At 46.2% G+C, this 16,269-nt stretch overlaps 7 protein-coding genes across 7 annotated transcripts; 4 read left to right on the forward strand and 3 right to left on the reverse strand.

The window, feature by feature from the left end:
- Window positions 1–409: 409 nt before the first annotated feature.
- Window positions 410–1,133, forward strand: EYB26_009578 (uncharacterized protein; the record flags this gene model as incomplete). The annotated part of the gene is made up of 2 exons (XM_054268828.1): window positions 410–890; window positions 979–1,133. The coding sequence occupies 2 exons, from the start codon at window positions 410–412 to the stop codon at window positions 1,131–1,133; spliced, it is 636 nt and encodes a 211-aa protein (XP_054124803.1).
- A 919-nt stretch (window positions 1,134–2,052) lies between these two features.
- On the forward strand, window positions 2,053–3,866 carry EYB26_009579 (uncharacterized protein; the record flags this gene model as incomplete). The annotated part of the gene is made up of 2 exons (XM_054268829.1): window positions 2,053–2,202; window positions 2,415–3,866. 2 exons carry the CDS (start codon window positions 2,053–2,055, stop codon window positions 3,864–3,866), a joined length of 1,602 nt encoding a protein of 533 aa, XP_054124804.1.
- Window positions 3,867–4,199: 333 nt separating this feature from the next.
- On the forward strand, window positions 4,200–5,036 carry EYB26_009580 (uncharacterized protein; the record flags this gene model as incomplete). The annotated part of the gene is made up of 5 exons (XM_054268830.1): window positions 4,200–4,208; window positions 4,341–4,348; window positions 4,420–4,562; window positions 4,632–4,645; window positions 4,713–5,036. The coding sequence occupies 5 exons, from the start codon at window positions 4,200–4,202 to the stop codon at window positions 5,034–5,036; spliced, it is 498 nt and encodes a 165-aa protein (XP_054124805.1).
- Window positions 5,037–5,773: 737 nt separating this feature from the next.
- Window positions 5,774–6,990, reverse strand: EYB26_009581 (uncharacterized protein; the record flags this gene model as incomplete). Its single annotated transcript, XM_054268831.1, has 3 exons — window positions 5,774–6,070; window positions 6,135–6,746; window positions 6,814–6,990. 3 exons carry the CDS (start codon window positions 6,988–6,990, stop codon window positions 5,774–5,776), a joined length of 1,086 nt encoding a protein of 361 aa, XP_054124806.1.
- A 1,368-nt stretch (window positions 6,991–8,358) lies between these two features.
- EYB26_009582 (uncharacterized protein) lies at window positions 8,359–8,760 on the forward strand (the record flags this gene model as incomplete). The annotated part of the gene is made up of 1 exon (XM_054268832.1): window positions 8,359–8,760. One exon carries the CDS (start codon window positions 8,359–8,361, stop codon window positions 8,758–8,760), a length of 402 nt encoding a protein of 133 aa, XP_054124807.1.
- A 1,888-nt stretch (window positions 8,761–10,648) lies between these two features.
- Window positions 10,649–11,736, reverse strand: EYB26_009583 (uncharacterized protein; the record flags this gene model as incomplete). Its single annotated transcript, XM_054268833.1, has 2 exons — window positions 10,649–11,644; window positions 11,704–11,736. The coding sequence occupies 2 exons, from the start codon at window positions 11,734–11,736 to the stop codon at window positions 10,649–10,651; spliced, it is 1,029 nt and encodes a 342-aa protein (XP_054124808.1).
- A 678-nt stretch (window positions 11,737–12,414) lies between these two features.
- EYB26_009584 (uncharacterized protein) lies at window positions 12,415–13,906 on the reverse strand (the record flags this gene model as incomplete). The annotated part of the gene is made up of 2 exons (XM_054268834.1): window positions 12,415–13,705; window positions 13,779–13,906. The coding sequence occupies 2 exons, from the start codon at window positions 13,904–13,906 to the stop codon at window positions 12,415–12,417; spliced, it is 1,419 nt and encodes a 472-aa protein (XP_054124809.1).
- Between the last annotated feature and the right edge of the window lie 2,363 nt (window positions 13,907–16,269).

Consider the following 16,269-nt stretch of genomic DNA (forward strand, 5'->3'; position numbering starts at 1 on the left):
TTCATAAAACATTTAGGCAAGCACGATTAATCTATGGTCAAAGCCATCGACGATTGCTCATTGATTTGAGTAAAATATACGGAATGGCAAGAATTTTACTGTATTGCCCGTGTACGTAGTTTCAAGTAGTTAGTTAACTCGTTAGTTACTGATACTAAAATTAATTACATACATACATACATACATACACATACATCGGATCAGATCACCGACTAAGACGCGGAAAAAAATTTAGAACCTTTTTATTTTTTTCTGTAGAATCTTCCCCTCCCTCCCCTATCGCCTCTCACTATCTCTCCTACCACCCTTAGTCCCGCCTCTTATATTTTTCTTTCCTTTCTCTATCCCCTCAAATACTCTCCCTTCCCCCTCTTTTCTTTTCTCTGTCGTGCCTGCGCTTCCTCTCAGCATGTCCCAGCAGACCATTGCACAGGATGCCCCCTCCACCGCCCAAGAGTCCGGACACGCCGCCGCCCATCCCCCCCGCACCACCGAACTCGCCAGTCTTAAGATAAGACTTCGAGCTGCTCTTCGTCAATTCCCCGACTTCCCCGAACCAGGCATTCTTTTCGAAGATATCCTGCCCCTCTTCGCCGACGTAACCCTTCACGAAGCCCTCATCCGATCTCTTGAGCTGCACATCCTCGAGACATACCATGAGAAGCCAGATGTCATTGTCGGCTTGGATGCCCGCGGGTTCTTGTTTGGACCCAGTCTTGCGTTGAGGCTGGGCGCTGGCTTCGTTCCGGTGCGCAAGCGAGGCAAGTTGCCTGGCCCCTGTGTGACCGAATCGTTCCAGAAGGAGTATGGCCAGGACTTTTTCCAGATGCAGGCGGATGCGGTGAAGAAGGGCCAGAAAGTTTTGGTTGTTGATGATATTATTGCAACGGGTATGTGTCTACCCCTCATTATGCACTCTCCTATCGGAGATTTTACCTGTGTCTAGTCCAATTGCTAACGGAGTTTTTCGATCAATAGGAGGCTCTGCCGCTGCAGCCGGCAATCTCGTCACCAAGCTTGGAGGAACCCTTCTCGGATTCGTCTTCATTCTCGAACTCGATTTTCTCAAGGGAAGAGACAAACTCCCCGCTCCTGTCTTCACTCTGCTCCACGGACAGGAAGGAAAGCCCTAAACCCGCTCTGGAAATGCCATAATATTTCCCCCACTTGCGAAAGACATTATGATGCCTTTCGCAAGCTGATTTCGGCATAAAAATTTGTTTTATTTTCACCTTGCTTTCTTGGTGCATGCATGTCATGGAGATTCAGACGAATATCGGCGGATTTCGAGTTACATATTAAAAAATTCAACAATAATGTCGGCCGGTGGGTATAGTTACAGTCTTGGTTATTAGACTCTGATATTCAACAACACTCGATACCCCTCAAAGCATACCACCGCCCACAATACCATTTTTGCAACGTGATCTTTTATCTACACTAAGAAGGATCAATCGATGGGTTATTCAGGACGAAGAGGAGCCGACGAAGAGGGATCCCACCGTGAACAAAAGATAACGAAAGTCTGCATTTCATTTCAAAAAATGTTATAAACGCAGCGCATCATCAATCACCTCTTAATAATACCACCATCACTACCGCTATTTGATTTTACTTCATTTGAACATTTTAGGCTCTCGTATCTGCTGGGTCGCTGTCAACTGGTCACTTAATGATGTTGCTGTGTCGTCTTTGCAAATTAGATAGTTATCGTGCTTTTGATGTTAGGACACTTTATTTCTGTACATAGATTGCCGAATAATAAATATTCGAAAAGGCAGCAAGAGCTCTTGAAGAGCGAAGAGTTGAGACGATTGATTTAATCAGCCAATGCCATGTAACTTAGTTAGCTATTACCAGTAAACATCACCCCACGTGACTGACCCACCCAACAGGTATATTTCTTCAGACTTTCCCATTGCCGCTTCCGCCTTTCTTTTCTTTCCTTTCCTCAACACACACGCACAAACACAACACGAGACATCCTCTCCTCGCGTTAAAATGACTTTTCTTGAACTTACTATTTAATTTCTATTGATTTTCTTGCACATAATGTCTCCTGCTCGAGTCGGCGAAGCTCCGCAGAAAGACAATGACTTTCAGACAGTGACTTCCGCACTGGATGCGTTGTTGGTGACTGTCCACCAGCTGAGCTTGAGAGAGCAAGAGCTCCAACGCAGAGTCAAGCTTGCTCACGACGAGGTTAGTTTTTACTTTTTTTTCTTAATGCTTCGTGCCATTTTCCTTGCACGCCTATTTCTTGTGATGAGAAAATTTTCAATCTATTAGCTCTAGATCGAGAGCCGCATGTCGGCCGTGACATTTTTGCATGTATTACCTGACAAGAACCTTCTATGTTTTCTGTTTTCCATTTATCAACTACGATGAAGAAGAAAGTTGCTAACTGATACAAGTATAAAAAACTAGCCGATCGAGTGGAAGGAGGACTCACCAATGTAGAACAAAGTGTATTGGAACAGATTCGTCCGGACGACTCTCAACCTCTACCGAAACTAGACCCATCGCTAAAACCCTTAGACGTCGTTGATAACCTCCAAGAACACGGACATATCCAGCGTCAGTTACTTGATGTCGTAGTAGCGGGTATCATTTCCTCGCGCACGTTTGAAGGCGACGTTCGTACCGATGACAATGCGAGTTTCGAGGTCACGTCGAATAATCCCTGTGTAGTGGCCGCCAAAGCGCGACGTCTGTCTCTGTATGAACGCGACTTTACAACCTCTAATGGCGTAAAGGGCGGTCTTCGTTGTCCTTACGCAAAGCCTACTCCTGCGACTGCGAATGGGCATGCGAATGGCACGACCTCCACTCCTATCACCAACCTAGATGGACAGAGCAGTAACACTAAATGCGCTTTTGATCCCATCAAAGCGGATCTGGCTGCGCCGCAAGACCGTGTCTCTAGCGCAGGCGCCTCTGTGAGATCGTCAGCGGCTCGCTGTCCAATTCGATACATGGATGACCATTCACCCGAAGAACTAGCGAAGTACTTCGAAGCACACAAGCATGAAATCCCTAGAAGTCATGCCATTTGTGTATCCCGGTTTCAGAGAAGTTCAGCGACCATACGTCAGATTGATGCCAAGTATGGCAGTCTAGTGAATATGATACAAGGTCTTAGTGCGAGACATAAACCACTTCTACCTGAGTCAGGGCAGAATGGCACCTCGGCTGAACGGGTTGAGAAATGGGCAGAAGACGTCAGTTCCAAATCACCACATCTGGCAACATTGAGCACAGTGGAAGAGGATCAGGCGCCTGAAGCGGAAGTAGAGGAGGAGGATAGAATGGGTCACTTTGAGCGTCCATTGCGTGAAGTTAGGGTTGGCGAGTCCCCGAGTCGTCCCTGGGGTATTCCTGTTCCAATCTTGAACCATAATCAGCCTCCATTGGGCAGTGCTATCAACAGTCCTGCCGCTCTTATTCATGCTCCGGAATTGAAGACACCGAAGCGCATGACGGACATTGATATACCGTCTCCTGCAGTGCATCGTCAGGAAATTCCTTCACCCACACCGGTCCGGCTAAAAGGAAAATGTCCTTTTGATCATACAGCTTTTATGAAGCAGCCTGAGGCTTCTGCTGATGCTACATTGGTAAAGGAGACGGGATCTCCTGGATACCTTCAACATGTCGAGGACAATGTTGATGCAAGAGCCCAGGAGGACAAGATTGATAACGACTACGCCGAACCAAAGGCGCAACCAGCAGCACCTTCACCTGCTCCTGCGCCATCGTCAAACAACATACCACAAATGATATTCAATGGCCCTGTCTTTTTCGGGTTCTCAGCAGAAGAAACAGCGGCATTCATGCAACAATTCAGTTTACCGGGAGCGAATTGATGTCTTCTATCTCCTGGGGGTACATATACCACCATATATAATTTGTATTTCACGAGACATGACTTTCAGCGATTGTTATTTTAGCGATTGAGCCTTAATACTTATATCATCTTCGATAATATGAAATATTTCTTCGTCAAATTATTCGCTAAAGCATGACTCGTAGCTCAGCCGATACCGGAAGAGACGATCTATAGCTTCAAGAATAGTCGATGTCAACAATATCAATATTCTCAGAATCGACTACATATTGAGTTGATCTATAAACATCTCGTAGATGATATTCAACAGTAATGTAGAAGCTCACATTCGTAACTAGGGAGGAATCTCAGAATGCATACTGTACGTACCACCGACACCGGTGAGGGGCAACCTGTGCGGAGAGTCAGACTCATTCCCCACGGGAAACTTCATCTTCCTTCAATCCAGCTCTCTCATCTCTCCGTCTCATATTTTCCTATTTTCTTCCCCTAGCTACCCACGTACGTACTTACTTAATGCTACCCATATCCTCCTTCTCTCGACGAACCCTGTCTCAATTGATGTCGTCTAGTATTCGTCCCGCCACGACCGTCGCATCGTCACGACTAGCTTTACACAGCTCACATCTTTCGCCGTCCAACAATCGCAATTATACGCAAACTTCCGCCATGGCTTCTGAAATGACTCCTGTTTTTGCCAAGGACGCCGCTCCTCGTATGTCTATTCAGTTGTTTGATTTGATGACCAGATTTGGTAACGTAGACTGACTATTTTGATGTACAGCTGCCGGTCCTTACGTACGTCCTCTACTCCCCCTCCTCTTGACTCTCGCCTACCGCATCAATCACTGATTTATAAGATTAGTCCCACGCAATCAAAGCCCAAGGCCTAATCTTCGCCTCCGGCTGCATCCCCTGCGACGCCGAAGGCAAGATCCTCGAAGTCGGAACCCTCCAGGAAAAGACCGCCCTGTGCATCCAAAATGTCCGCGCTGTCCTCGCCGCTGCCGGCTCTGAAATCACAAAGGTCGTCAAGGTTACTGTCTTCTTGACCGATATGGGTGACTTTGCGGATATGAATGAGGAGTACTCCAAGCACTTCAGCCACAAGCCCGCTAGGAGCTGTGTGGCTGTTAAGCAGTTGCCCAAGGGTGTGCCGGTTGAGATTGAGGTTGTTGCTTTGCAATAAATCTCGGAAGAAGGAAGATTATCAAAATTTTTGTTATGCTGAGATATAACCTATGCAAAGGGGGAAATCTAGATACATTGAGATGCTCAGTTGTCAGATCTATATGCAAACAACATCAATGAGATAATCATTTCTGCTTAACCTTCTCGGCAGCCTCCTTGATATGCTGCTCCAGATCAATAGAGTAAATCCAATCCCATGGATGTGTCATTCTCTCATAATCTCCGCAATATAATTACCCGCATCAGACTGCAAAAAAGAAGTAATCCTAGCAGCTTGCCGCATCGTTTCGATTTGATGCACATTCCAAGGATGCCGGACACCATTGAATCCTACGAATGCGGCACGGACGTCGTCCTGGGTTCGAACTTTTTAAATAATAGTCGTGACATGACCAAAGCGTCTTCCATCGTAGTAATGATTTATTGCCACAAAATACGGCAAAGGATACAACATTGCGGATCAACTGAATGTGTGTTTGTCCTGTTAAGTGCTTCTTCTCGCAAAACAAGAATCACGCCGCAACATTTAACCTGATTATACTGTGACAATAGGCACCGACGTTTCTTTTCATCTGCAATTCCTGATATCTTGTTCAAGAGCAATCCAATGATTGATATTACGGCTTCGCATGAACGTACAGCACAGAATGCCGGGTGATATGGCAACAGAAAGAACTACGTCTCTTGTTCAATGGGAACGAGGTATAAATTCTATTGGTATAATATAATCTTGCTCTACGAGTCGTTTACCAACACATAACGATACCGTGCCTTTCCGTCATTCATGTCCTGAATGGCCTGGTTTGCGTCTTTCATAGGCCGTTCTTCGACCCAGGGTTTCAACTGCTTGTCGGCAGCCAACTGCAACATCTCGCGAAGATCGCTTGGGGAACCGATGAGAGAGCCACCCAATTTCGCACCTCTCATGATGAGTGCACGGGCAGGGATAGCCAACGAGCCGTCTTCGGGGATGCCCAATTGGATGAATGTGCCACCAACCTTAAGAAGAGAAACGTAGTCTGATAGGGGCATCTAGAAGAGGGACAATTAGTCTTTGGGTGAAACAAACCATGTTGGTTGGAAAAGCAAAGCAAACCTTTGATGATGATACGCTAGAGACAATGAGGTCTAGAGAGCGACTGTACTCCTTTTCCCAGTTCTTGTCATCGTCTGTTGCAATATAGGAGTCGGCACCAAGCTTCAGGGCATCTTCCCTCTTGTTCGATTTACGAGAAACAGCGACGACCTTATCAGCACCCAAAGCCTTTGCGAAAAGAATAGCAAAATGGCCCAAGCCGCCGACACCAATAACGCCAATAGATTTGCCCGGACCACAGCCATACTCCTTGAGCGGAGTATATGTGGTGGCACCACCGCAAAGCATAGGAGCCGCATCCGCAGACGAGAGCCCGTCGGGGATCTTGATAACGAAATGGGCAGGGCTGCGGTTATACAGAGCGTAACCACCATACGACTTGCCCCCGTTCATAAAGGTTCCGTTATAAGTACCAGTCCAGTGTTTGCCGCAATATCTCTCATTTCCTGATGCGCATTCCTCGCAGGGTCCCTTGCGGCCTAGACAGGACTCTGCCTGAGCACCGACACCGACACGATCACCGACTTTGATGCCGCCTTGCGCTTTTGAGCCGACTCTCACAGCGATACCAACGATTTCGTGACCGACGCAGCATGGGTAGTTTGCGGGACTCTATTAAATAGATCGATTAGAAAAAGTGTCTATGTGTGAGAATGATGGTAACCGCGAGTTCGCCTACCCATCCACTACGCAAGGTGTGCAAGTCCGAACCACAGATACCGCAGTGAGTAACTTTGATATCGACATCAGTTTCTTCCCACTCCTTGGGCTCGAATTCTTTCCACTTCATGTTTCCATTTGCGGCGGAGGGATCTTCGGCAACCCAGCCCTCGAACTTGTAGTCTTGTGAAGCCATGATGACTAGAATATAGATTAAAGTGTAAAAACAGTGTTTTTTTTTTTTTTTTTTTTTTCTTTTTTCTCTCTTTCGTTATCGACTTTGCAATTGAAACGAGAACCGGTACAAAGACCAAATGATGCTGTTTTATATCCTTTGCGGATGGAGTCTATTTGACCCATCGCGTCCCACCAGGTACCACTCAGTGGCACTCATATCGCAAAAAATTTTCTATATCCACTTTCCAATGCTCCATCATGCTTTTTCCCTTATCAAACCCGTTTTTCTGGGACTTTGGTCACCTTGCACGGAATTCAACGGATGTGGCTTTTCTTCGTTCTTTGCTCTGGCATTTTGAAACGGGAGACCCGCTACCCGGTAACTATATGAGTCTGAAAGTAAAATGAAAGACTAAAAGCTGACATGTACGATGATGCACCAGAAGGGGAGTGCAAAGATTCAATCACCACGTGCGAGAGTCAGCTTTTAGGTTGTGATGTGATAACCACGGTACTACGTAACTCTATCTCCACTATCGCTGAGGACGACTTGCTGTATCTGGCTAGGGCTACTTTCGAGTAACCATCATATCGGGATACTATTTAACAAAGAATACACTAGTTACGTATATGGAAACTGCTGGATCTTTGTAGATTTTTTGATTAGAAAGCAGATTTTTAAGCTAGCTAATTAGTTAACTATCGGAGATATCGGGGGTCATGTAGCAGCCAGCGGCATAGCCTGCCCGTTAAATAGCATAGGTAGTTGGTTATCTAACCTCAGACAGACGGAGTCTCGAATAACCCGGTTATCTGACCTCGATTCATAGGCTAGTGTCTACGAGTTCTGCATCAACTTCACGGGGCCAGTGTATTGGCTAACTTAACTAGTCCGTGGTCCAATTCGGTTCCGGGGGGTGAACTGATAAGATTGCCCGGCCAGCCGATAACCCTACTTAGGGTTTCGGGGCCAGTTGGTGATTAGATAGACAACTAGATGCTCTATATAACTAACTAGTTAGTTACCCAAAAGGGTAGAAGAATTGACTTTAAATGCAATTTTCATACGCCCTAAAATCGCCTCATATGTATTCAGAGTAACGCCATAAAGCTAGTAGTTATTACTGTAACCGGCTTACTCATCTATGCATGGGACTAACTAGTTGACTAGTTAACTAGTTAGTTAACTAGGTGATCAGTACGTAATTAGACCCGACCTTTCCTGCTCGCTTTTGAGGATATTTTGAAGTTTAACCACCTCTCTTCATTCTATAAGCTGCATTGTGGGCCCGAGTCTTTCAATTCATAACGTTTTAAAATCAAAGTCTTACTCGATATTCTAGTACACATACAATTTCAAAAATTTCCTGTCTCATCCATTGACACCATGCCTGAAGGAATCATCGTCCGCGGTTCATCCGTAACCAACCAAGCAGTCGCAAAACCCACAGCTACCTTCACCGGCGAAGTCTACATGGATTTAATCAACCGGGACACATCGGTCGTAATGGCTAATGTCACATTTACTCCCTGTGCCCGAACACACTGGCACACACATGAAGGCGGACAAGTCATCCGCGTACTTTCAGGGTCGGGCTGGGTCTGCGACAAGGGCAAAGAGGCTCGTCGAATCAAAGCTGGAGATACTGTTTGGGCGCCCGCAGGAACGACGCATTGGCATGGTGCGGATGATGGCTCTTTGATGACTCATTTTGTTGTTGGGCTTGGAGAGACGGTGTGGCATGAGGCTGTGAGTGATGAAGAGTATAAGAAGAGAAGTGATGCGTGAAGTTGATATATCCTGCCATTAACTTTACTTTTGATACCTATACACACGACTTGATCGGTATGGACTTCTTGGAGCCTATAGGCATACGCTCGGCATTCATCCATTTCGCAGTTGACTTTACTCAACGATCAAAGCTGCAAGATCTGGATGTCAGGATCTCTCCACCTCCACTACTTCGGAATTTCCCGTTTTCGTAAATATTAAATAGCCTGAATGGAAATTCTCAAAGCTCTATTGCCCAACATGCATCTCCCGCAAATAATTTCAGCGGTCTAGGTATGCAAGTATACTCGAACACTGAACTTCTTCAGGACTGCCGGGAATATCATGAACCTTTTTCTCTTGTGCTTCAACCCAGGATCCAATGTTCGATCCAGTTTCATTTGATATAATCCATCGCGACGATCCTTGACGCCACATATAAGGACAGTATCGGTGAAGAGGTAACAGTGCTAACCATTGGGTCGATGGCTTCTGGAGGTATATTCGCCATATAACGAGTGAGATACCTGATAACGAGAAGTGTCAACAGCTGCAAGAATAATAAATGTCGGGCGGGAGTCTCACATCAACTTCTGCAAAAGCCAGCCTGTAATTAGCAAGTTGCAACATTGCTGAGTGAACAATTGACACTAAGTCTTATATGTTTCAAATGAGTAGAACGTGGTGAAATGAGTCCATTCAAAAATTTACAAGTATTTAAATACCGGACGCCATGCACTCTACATAATGGGCTTCTCACTATACAAGATAGCATTTCTACCACTCTCTCCACTCTCCGCCAGGCCCTTGGAAACTCGGACTGCGCCATACTTGCACATTTACTTACGGCTCTGGAACCTTGTCCTCGTCAATTTCAATACCTAGACCTAGGCCATCCATCAGGTTAATCAATCTATCCGCGGATTCATCGAGGAATAATTAGCTAGCTTATGATAAGAACCGTTCGGTTGTTGTTCGAGACAAGAAACATAGTACTCTTAGTCCATTTCTTGCAAATATCCAACTTCTATATCTTGATCGCTTTAACTAAGTCTTAACTGTCCCTAAAACTTCCAGAAACTTGTGTGTACTTACTACGTATACTTTGTTACAGCCCGTGTCATGTCAAATTAGGGCTTCCTAATCCAGTGACCCCACGTGATCAGTTACTGGAAGGTCACGTGAAATATCCGCTTAATCTTTTTATCCATCCGAGTTTTCTTCTGTTGTTTATTTAAATTTACAGATTTACACCTTCGACGCTCCCCATGTGCTCTTCAACCTATGACCGTGCTGGGCTTCGTGCTCCTGCAATCACTTCTACTCCTATTTCTTGATGTTGGAAATAGATGGTATGTAATAATGCAGGACGCAATCAACGTCCTCGTCGCGCTGAAAACACCGAAAACCCATTGTTAGAGGTGCCATCTTGATTGACAACCTCGAATTGGTTCGAACCGAACCAGAAAGAGTCACTGGCTATGAGCATACAAAACGAGCAGACGAACGACGCAATCCTCCCCCATCCAGTTGTTCCACTTGACGCCGATCCGATCCGATATTTTGTCGGGTTCTGATACCGGTCAAGCATACTATATACCATGGAACTCTTTCGGGAACAGTCAATACACCTCGCACGTTTTGTGCATGTATAGTACTGGAGCTGGTATTGGGGGAAGAAGAATCCTCAGACTTCGGTCTGTGGGATTTTTCTTTTCGTGCGAAGGGATTGCAAGAATAATTTATATTAGGGCCTTCATAGTTCATGTTTATGTCTCGCTTTTCCCCTCGCTTTACGTTTCGTGGAGTGAGAGGATAATCACTACGAGAGCATGACTCCTTGCGCACTACATTCTATTGTAGATATTCGTCAGAGTTAGCTAGGTAGCTACCTATGTACAGACTTCTATAATTTTCCTTTATCATCCACAATCTTGACCACAACCTTCCCCCAAGTCCCCCTACTTCCTAATGCTTTCAGTGCCCTCGGCACACTCTCCAGCCCAATAAAATTCTCGTCCGTAAACGCCGTACTCTTAAACTTGCCCTGATCGATCAAATCAAAGATGCCCTTCCAGACCACAGGCACCGTTTCACGCTCAAAGTTCATGTATTGACCCCAATGTATCCCGATAATGCTCACATTTTTAAGAAGGACACGGTTGAGAGCAACCTTCTCAATTGTACCTGCCGCAAACCCAATGACCAACAACCTCGCATTCCATGCGACACATTTCAAACTCTGATCAATCATTCCCACAGGATCATAAACAACATCAACGCCAGCCTTTCCATTGCCCTTTCGATTCTCTTTGCAAAGCTTCTTAACTTGCTCCGGCCAATTTTTGTCGGCACGATAATTAACCACATAATCCGCCCCAAACCGTCTCGCAACTTGGCCCTTTTCTTCTGACCCCGTAGCCGCAATGACTGTGGCGCCTAGAGCTTTCGCAATCTGAACAGCAGCTAACCCGACACCGCCGGCAGCAGCATGTACAAGAACCCATTCACCAGCCTGCACATTTGCGCGCGTCACAAGACCGCCATATGAAGTCGGCGCTGTGACAAACAGACCCGCTGCGTCCGCAAAACTCCATCCTCTGGGTACCGGGAAAAGCGATGCCTCAGGCGCAAGGATGTGAGTCGCATAAGCGCCTTGGGAGGCACCAAAGACTCTATCGCCAACTTTGAATTTGTGGTTTCCGGCAGATGTAGGAGTTGCCAGAATACTGCCGGCGAATTCCATGCCGGATATCCATGGGAAAGGCGGTTGGTGTTGGTATTTGCCCTGGATTTGGAGGATGTCGAAGAAGTTTGTGCCGGCGGAGTGGATTTCAATGAGGTATTTGTCTTTTGTTGGGGAGGGTGTGGGCAGGTCGGTTATTTTGAGGTCAAGGGGGCCCTATTTAGCTATCAGTTAGGTGTGCCACTAAGCAAGATGAATGCTGGACGAGGGTATACCTTGACATATTCGCTGATTTGGATGGCGCGCATTGTGTATATCTCTTCTAGACAAGTAACGGGGTATCAAGTAATTGTATGTTCAAATCACAGATAATCTCTTAGTTGTTGATAATCAGAAAGTTGACAGCGGAGATAACTACGATAGAAGTTGGGTTTGCGGGGAAGCATTGCTCAAGGCAGTTAAACTTTACGCTGATTGCCTCGGCCCATTCGGTTACTCCAACTGAAATACGATCTACATATTAAACTGTCACTTCAGATACATCAGTCTGCGATACTACATTTACGATTGAGAATAATGTAGCTCGATGTGTACTTCAGACTTCTCATTCATATCACAAAGATAAATACAAGTTTCAATCCGTCAGCGCCGTTGACCCTTTTCCTTTTCTCGACTCCTCCCAATTTTCTGATAATCAGTGCACGAATAAAGATGTAGAACGAACAAGACGGAAATCAGAAATGTACCACCCAAAAAGGACGCCAAAAGGTAGAGAAAGAAACAGACAGAAACTCCTGGTGACCGCCGAGTTAAAAAGAAATTCGCAGGGGTATATACATGTAGATATATTCATATATAACACAATATGTGAATTGATGCTGATGGCGATCAGATAACCGACATCATAACCAAAACAACAACCACCAACGCCAATAATGCAGTTAATCATGGACTCCAAACTATGCTACACAAGGATCGAGCGATGCTCAATGACCCAGAGGCCTCTGTAATAATTGCTCATGACCAGCATAAGCATAGATATCGTGAGGAATCAATGGCTGCGAATGGCCTGCAGCAATGTATTGGGGGTGTTGTGGCTGAGGCTGGTAAGCAGGATGCATGGATTGCTGCATTGACTGCAACTGCTCATGTTCTTGGTGATGTTGCTGTTGAGCCAAAAGATCCATCTCTTCCACCGATTCCTTGCGTTTTCGATCTGGCACAGGCTTGCGTTGACGACCCTGTCGATCAACCCGAACAACCCCCGGGGCATACTCGGGTGTATAGTGTGATGTCGTTGCCCGTCGCCAAGGTCGCACAGAGACGCCCTCGTCATATCCATGGTAACCCGGGGCTGCTGTCATGGGTTGTGCTTGCGTCTGTGCATGCGCATGTGCTTGAACTTGGTACGACGTGCCCATTTCCTGCGGAGAAGGCATATGTTGCATAATCGGGTTGTTGTATCCGGAAACAGGATTCACAGCACGACCATGGTAGTATGCTGTGTTTGTCGCGGCGGCGCCTGCTGCATCGTACAAACTTGTATACCAGCTGGTTGGCTGCATGGAGATTGCTGCGGCTGGGTTGGAGTCTGGTTCGATATAGTCGTTTCCTGTAGGCCAGTGCGTTGCTGTCGGTGGTGCGGGTTGTGGGTATGAGATGTGGGCCATGGCATAGGTCGGAGAAACGTAGGTTGGTGACAGGACATGAGTTGTTTGTGGTTGAGGAATGCTGTTTGTTGGCGATGGTTGTTGTGGTTGTTGAGGGAAATCGTAGGCAGGAAGAGCATGTGTAGCAAACTGCGTGATTACGGGAGTATTGATCTGACTGACCGAGCCATGAGATGGATGTTGTTCTGGTGTGGTAGTGGTAATAGGACTAGGTGCAGAAATCGATCCGGTCCAAGCCTGTGTAGCGACAACCTCTGGCTGTGTGACTATTACAGCTTGTTGTGGGGAAATATGTTGTTGTTGTTGTTCCTGCTGCGACTGAACCCAGACGTCTGTCGGGTACCATTCACGAGTGAGTGCGAGGTTTTCACTTTGAGAATGCTGCGACTGTGGTGGTGTGGGAATTGCCATGGCGGACGTATTTGGTGTAGTGTTCTTAACATCACACTTGCTGTTCCTCGTCTCCACGGGAGACATTTCTTCGGTTCCATCCTCTTCATACTCTTCATCATTGTTATCTCCCTGCTCACCGGCGGGTTTCTTTCGTATCTGGCGGGACGGCTTGGTGACTCTCCATTTCTTCAGACGACTTCGTAGTTGTGTTTCGCTATCGTCGATTAGTACGGATGAGATCTTGAAACATAAGTTCAGCCGCAAGATAGACGTCCAGTGCAACATACCTGGGATTGAAATCTTCTGTGCGAATCTGTTTAATCACCTGCTTCAACGGCCATTCCTCGTCTTTGTACAAACGAGCGATCAACGCCTTCTTCTTCTCCCAGACATCCGACGGTATCGATGTTTTCATTGTATCTTCTGATCTCTGCACGGGTCGACGCTACCACCGATATGACTTAATCGTTCGGAATCACAACAGTCGGCCGTTATACGTCGAGTCAGTCGAGTCAGGTTAATGGCAGCTGGTGAGAGTGTTGAGAAAGGTGCAGTGTAGGTGTGGTGATGGAAAGTAATGAGGGAAAGGATTTCCAGGCAAGATCGACAGGCAGGCGGGTAGTGTATATAATAATGTACACACTCCCCGGGAGAACTGGTCAGATTATCATACGTATCGATACTATCAGTTGCAGGAACGGAGTCTGTATTATTTGTACTCGATTGCGTGAAAGTTAACTTTAAGTGGAAATACTACAGCGAACCTTCAACCTCGTGGTGGTATGGCGTGCGTATTACTGTTGAAAATATGTATGTACTAAACGAGGTATCGAGAGGAAGCTCACGGATTACCCAGACAAGACGAAAGAGGGAACACCAGGGGACTCAGCCGGAACCCTAACTGAAGTAGCCTGTATGCTTATTACCAAAACGACTGATTACACCGATCTGTCATGGCCAACCTTGGGCAATTCCACTGTAACGTAACGTAAATACGTATTCTAAACGAGGCCGGCGAATCTTGAACGCTTAGTGCCGTTGTTAGTGTCACTGGGAGGGTCTGCTGAGAGACTGGATGACTATCCCGCTTTGAGCCTCGTCCCGACCCACTTCGGCTGTGTTTATTGGCGGGCATGCATGACCGTGTACCCTCCATTGGCCTCCAAGGGTCCATCTGGGCCATCCCGCCCCACTCCTGCCGCTCTCCTCATATGCACCATCCCCAATTAGTTTAGATGTCATCAGGCAGGAGCCTACTATCGCCACGTCCCACCCACTATTGGCTGTATGCTCCTACTCCCGGCTCCTGCGACTCCTATTCCGACGGGGAGATAAACCACGCTAACCCTGAAGGAGAGCAAACGTACAAGACCTCTCCTGGTTGGTCGTTAGTCTGTTTTCTTCAGGGTTTAGTCGTTCTAGTGCCATTGCTTAATCCTCGCCTTACTCTAGGCCTTCTCGTCTGTCTCTCTACAGTGTACAGTACAGTGTCTAGTCTGAGTCTAGTCGGCCATGCTGATTGATTGCTACTCCTTCCTGATGGAGTAAGGTGGTATTGTTGAGTATGTTCTTGTGCATGCATAAATCGCTGAACAGTAATCGCGATTCTGAGCATAACAGTGAATATGGGGCCAAATCGATGCCTTTTGCGAAATAGTTTCGCTCTCAGACTCTGGACTACGTATAAATAGAGCCGTCCACGTACGCGCACATAGTACATACCTACTCGTAGTAAATACTTAAAGATAATAGAATGACCCGTCAGACTGGCTCAGGTCCGCTCGATCGCTACGTAGCAAATGAAAATACGCAAAATAATACGCCGTACGGATCCTCCGTATTATAATTAACCTTCGGCATGTTAAACCTTCTTTTTCTTCAACCTTACCCGAAAAGGACCGTACTCGACTCGACAGGCGGGTTCTAGTTCTGTTCCGACTGCTCAGGCTTTTTTTACCTGCTTCAATCTTGTCTGATCAGAGTCCAGATTCTCTCTCTCTCGCACTCACTGACCTCGATGAAATCTGTGTGTAAAGTGTAATCACGACACTCCATAGACTGGCAGAGACATACTCTGTACAGAGTAATAGCTCCTCGCCCATACTTTCTATTCCTAGTTAGTAGCACTGCGAACCTGGACATCATCTGACCAGCTTTTTCCTCCTCTGGTTGGGAGTCGTAATCTCGATTGGATGCATTACAATGACGATCAATCATGCAGACTTGTCGTAGTGATGATAGCACCATTCAGAATCTTCACGGCCAAGCCGATAATACATACGCAACTAAGATACTAAGTCCCGAGTCAATTGCACTCTGGAGACTATGGACGGGGACTCCATGAGGTTAACCATATTGCCGGGCTCTGCTAGCCCGTTAGCCGTCATCAATGCTACGATGTTATGATTTACAACTTATAATATGCATGATAGTGTCAATTTATGAGCTTCATATAACTAATTGATCATATAGTTGCCTGCTGATGTGAGCTTGTTAAATTTGCATCACCAGAGAGAAGTAATGCTTCTGCGAATCCTACCGGTACGGGCCGGTCCACAAATGAGTGTTCTCCAGTAACATAATTTCTGGAGCACAAACAAATAGATTATCACCAATCTAGTAACTGATCCATCGAGATAGATGAGTTAGTTAATTGTAACACTCTTATCCACAACACGACTTTCAAAGTTCACTAGTCGCCAACGTGGTTTCCAAGATAAGTACATACACACAGACATTATTGACAGTGACAAATAACTTTACAGAGTAACTACGTTA

This window comes from Talaromyces marneffei, chromosome 8, assembly GCF_009556855.1.
Source record: "Talaromyces marneffei chromosome 8, complete sequence".
In the NCBI taxonomy this organism is placed as follows: domain Eukaryota; kingdom Fungi; phylum Ascomycota; class Eurotiomycetes; order Eurotiales; family Trichocomaceae; genus Talaromyces; species Talaromyces marneffei.